At 46.4% G+C, this 2521-nt stretch overlaps 1 protein-coding gene across 3 annotated transcripts in view; it reads left to right on the forward strand.

Annotated features, from left to right (window-relative positions):
- Nucleotides 1-1369, forward strand: part of PECAM1 (platelet and endothelial cell adhesion molecule 1) — an 83292-nt gene extending 81923 nt beyond the window's left edge. For all 3 annotated transcript variants that reach the window (XM_023511222.1, XM_023511223.1, XM_012803249.2), the window contains one exon: nt 373-1369. In XM_023511222.1, coding sequence (XP_023366990.1) covers nt 373-402 — 30 coding nt within the window. In that variant the 3' untranslated portion in view covers nt 403-1369. The remainder of the gene's footprint in view (nt 1-372) is intronic.
- The last annotated feature ends 1152 nt before the right edge of the window (nt 1370-2521 follow it).

The following is a 2521-nucleotide window of genomic DNA, read 5'->3' on the forward strand; positions in this document are numbered from 1 at the left end:
AGTCTTCAAGAGGGTACATCTCATGTTATTCAGAGGAAGAACTGAAGCTATAAGCCAGGTCTCTAATTCTCCTGTGGGGAAGTGGAGCACACATGTGACACCATGCTGGGTGCATGTGAGCATTTGATGAAGTTACCTGCTGTGCAAAATGAAATAGAGATAGAGGCTTATAGGCCCTGGAGAGCAGGCACAAGAGAAGGAGAAGTGCCCGTGGCCAGGACATGTGTCCTCAGAGGGTAAAGGACCAGCAGGTGACAGCCTTGCTCTGTAGTTCTTTTGGAAAGTGCTATCTGCCATTTTGCATTTCTTTCTACAAGGCGATCTCAATCCTCAGGTGATGGTCACAGCTTGCCTTGTCTCTTGTCACTACAGAGAACGGAAGGCTCCCTTGATGAAACTTAGACAGCGAGGGAAGACACTCGCTCCTGGAGGATGGCCATGTTCCGAGAAGAGCGGATGATCCCTGCATGCCAAGACTTCTATGCACTAATTTATGAGCCTGCCCTGCTCCCACCAAACATAGCGATTTCTCAGGCCAAGCCACCAGTTCTTAAATGCATCCTGCTGCATTCGTGTTGAGTATAAAGAGATATGGGGGGCTGTTTAATTTCCCACGTGACCCTCCTTGCATCAACTTGGAGCATTGGGAAGAGCAGAGGAGGTTCAAGGTAAACAGGTCATTGGGATATTTTGAAACTTGAATATGTTGTCTTATACAGAGATAAAGACCTTTGCCTTGTGCCCTCATATGCAGAAACTGATTTTTATTTTGTAGTCAATCACTTCTAGCAAATGGCCTGGTTTAGGGGCTGATTTTTTCTTTTCCTTTGGTCCTTCAAAGACCCGTATGTCTCATAGTCCTTGTCCCTTGAGAGTACACACACACACTGACCAGACAAGTTCACCCTGACCCCTCTGTTACCTCACACCCACAAATGGGAGCACAGTGCTGCTTGGGTGCAACTCCTTGGAAACACCAACCTGAGGAGCGGGTTCATTCGGGCACTGCACAAAATGACAGTGGAATGAGCACAGATGTCCCTAAGCTGTCTCGCTGTACCCTTTCTTGTCCTCCACCATGCTGAAGGCTGAAGGTCAGGAGGATGGTTGCCTTCAGCAAATATTGTTTTTAATAGAAAAATGAAGTACATATTTTTCTTACTAATTTTTTTTTTAATTTATTCCTTGCTGAAGAAAAGCAGTCTCAAGATGTTTCTGACAGTATCTCGAGTGGCTGGGAGAGGGGCTGTGGCTGTTTTGCTGTGGAATTTCAACAGTGAGCACCACAGCTAACCCAAACCATGTTCCCTGTTCTCCTCGGTAACACAGCAGCAGGGACCCTGAAGGGTGTTGTATTAAATAAATTTGATCTTTACTCTTCACCGATCTGTGAAATGTCATATTCCAAGAGCTCACATGAAAATAGAGTATCTGGGGGGGCTGAGGACTCCTCTGGCCTCTGAAGTCACAGAGAGAACCATGCAAGTCTCACCAGCAGACTGTGCCCAACACAGACCAAGGGCCTATGTGGCCTTTCTTGAAGTCAGGGCCAGGGTAGTGCAAGGGTCAAATGCTGAGTTAAAAGATCGTTGGCTGATGGCTTCACGGTTGCTTCCCAACTGAAGACCACTAGGCTCTCTCTGGCACAACATCATTGTCAGATTTAGCAAACATAAAAATATTAAAAATCCAACATGTCCAGTTAAATTTGAATTTCAGATAAATGACAAGTCTTTTTAGTATAAATATAACCCATGTGATGTTTGGGATATACTAAGAAATTAATGTCTCTGAATTTTAAATGTAACAGACCATCCTGGTATTTTATTTGGCAGCCCTACTGGTGGAGCGCAGCCCTCTGCCAAGCCTTGGGAACTGTCCTCACCAGCTCCTTTGGACCTCACTGGCCCCCAGGCCTGGTCCTCTATCAGAGAGCCCCACCCTGCCGGGCCAGAAGGTAGAGGGGAGAGCTGGGTGTCTTTCCAGCTCTGCCAGAGCCAAACTGAAAAAATGTGAAGGAACCTCTTAACCTCTGAGCTTGTTTCCTTATCTCTAAAATGAGATTTGACTAATGACTCTGAACATTTAAGTCTTTGACACTCTTGAAAATATGCAAGCTATGGGTTCCTCTCTCCCCTCAACACACACACACACACACACACACACACGCAGATGCATCAGAAAAACGTCATACGATTTCCAAGTTATCAGAGCCATGGACTCAGACTGAAGCCACAACCCTCTGACAACCTTCAGGTGTGAAATGTCAATGATCTGGGGAGAGCCTGAGCCTCCATGTCAACTCCTTAGTCCCTCGCCGCCTCCAGAGAAAGGCCATTGCCACAGAAGCTATGAAGATCCTCTTCCTACTGCAAGTGCCCTATTTATGGAGCACATATGAGTTTTAAATTGCTTTCCCCTGTGCCTAGGTCTTTGAGCAGGAAACTACACACAGAGGGATGGTCCTTAGTACCTCTCTAAACCCAGGACCCTGGCCTCAGCCTCCACACTTACAGCAAGT

Source organism: Otolemur garnettii, unplaced genomic scaffold, assembly GCF_000181295.1.
Source record: "Otolemur garnettii isolate 467f Iridium unplaced genomic scaffold, OtoGar3 scaffold00018, whole genome shotgun sequence".
Taxonomy (NCBI): domain Eukaryota; kingdom Metazoa; phylum Chordata; class Mammalia; order Primates; family Galagidae; genus Otolemur; species Otolemur garnettii.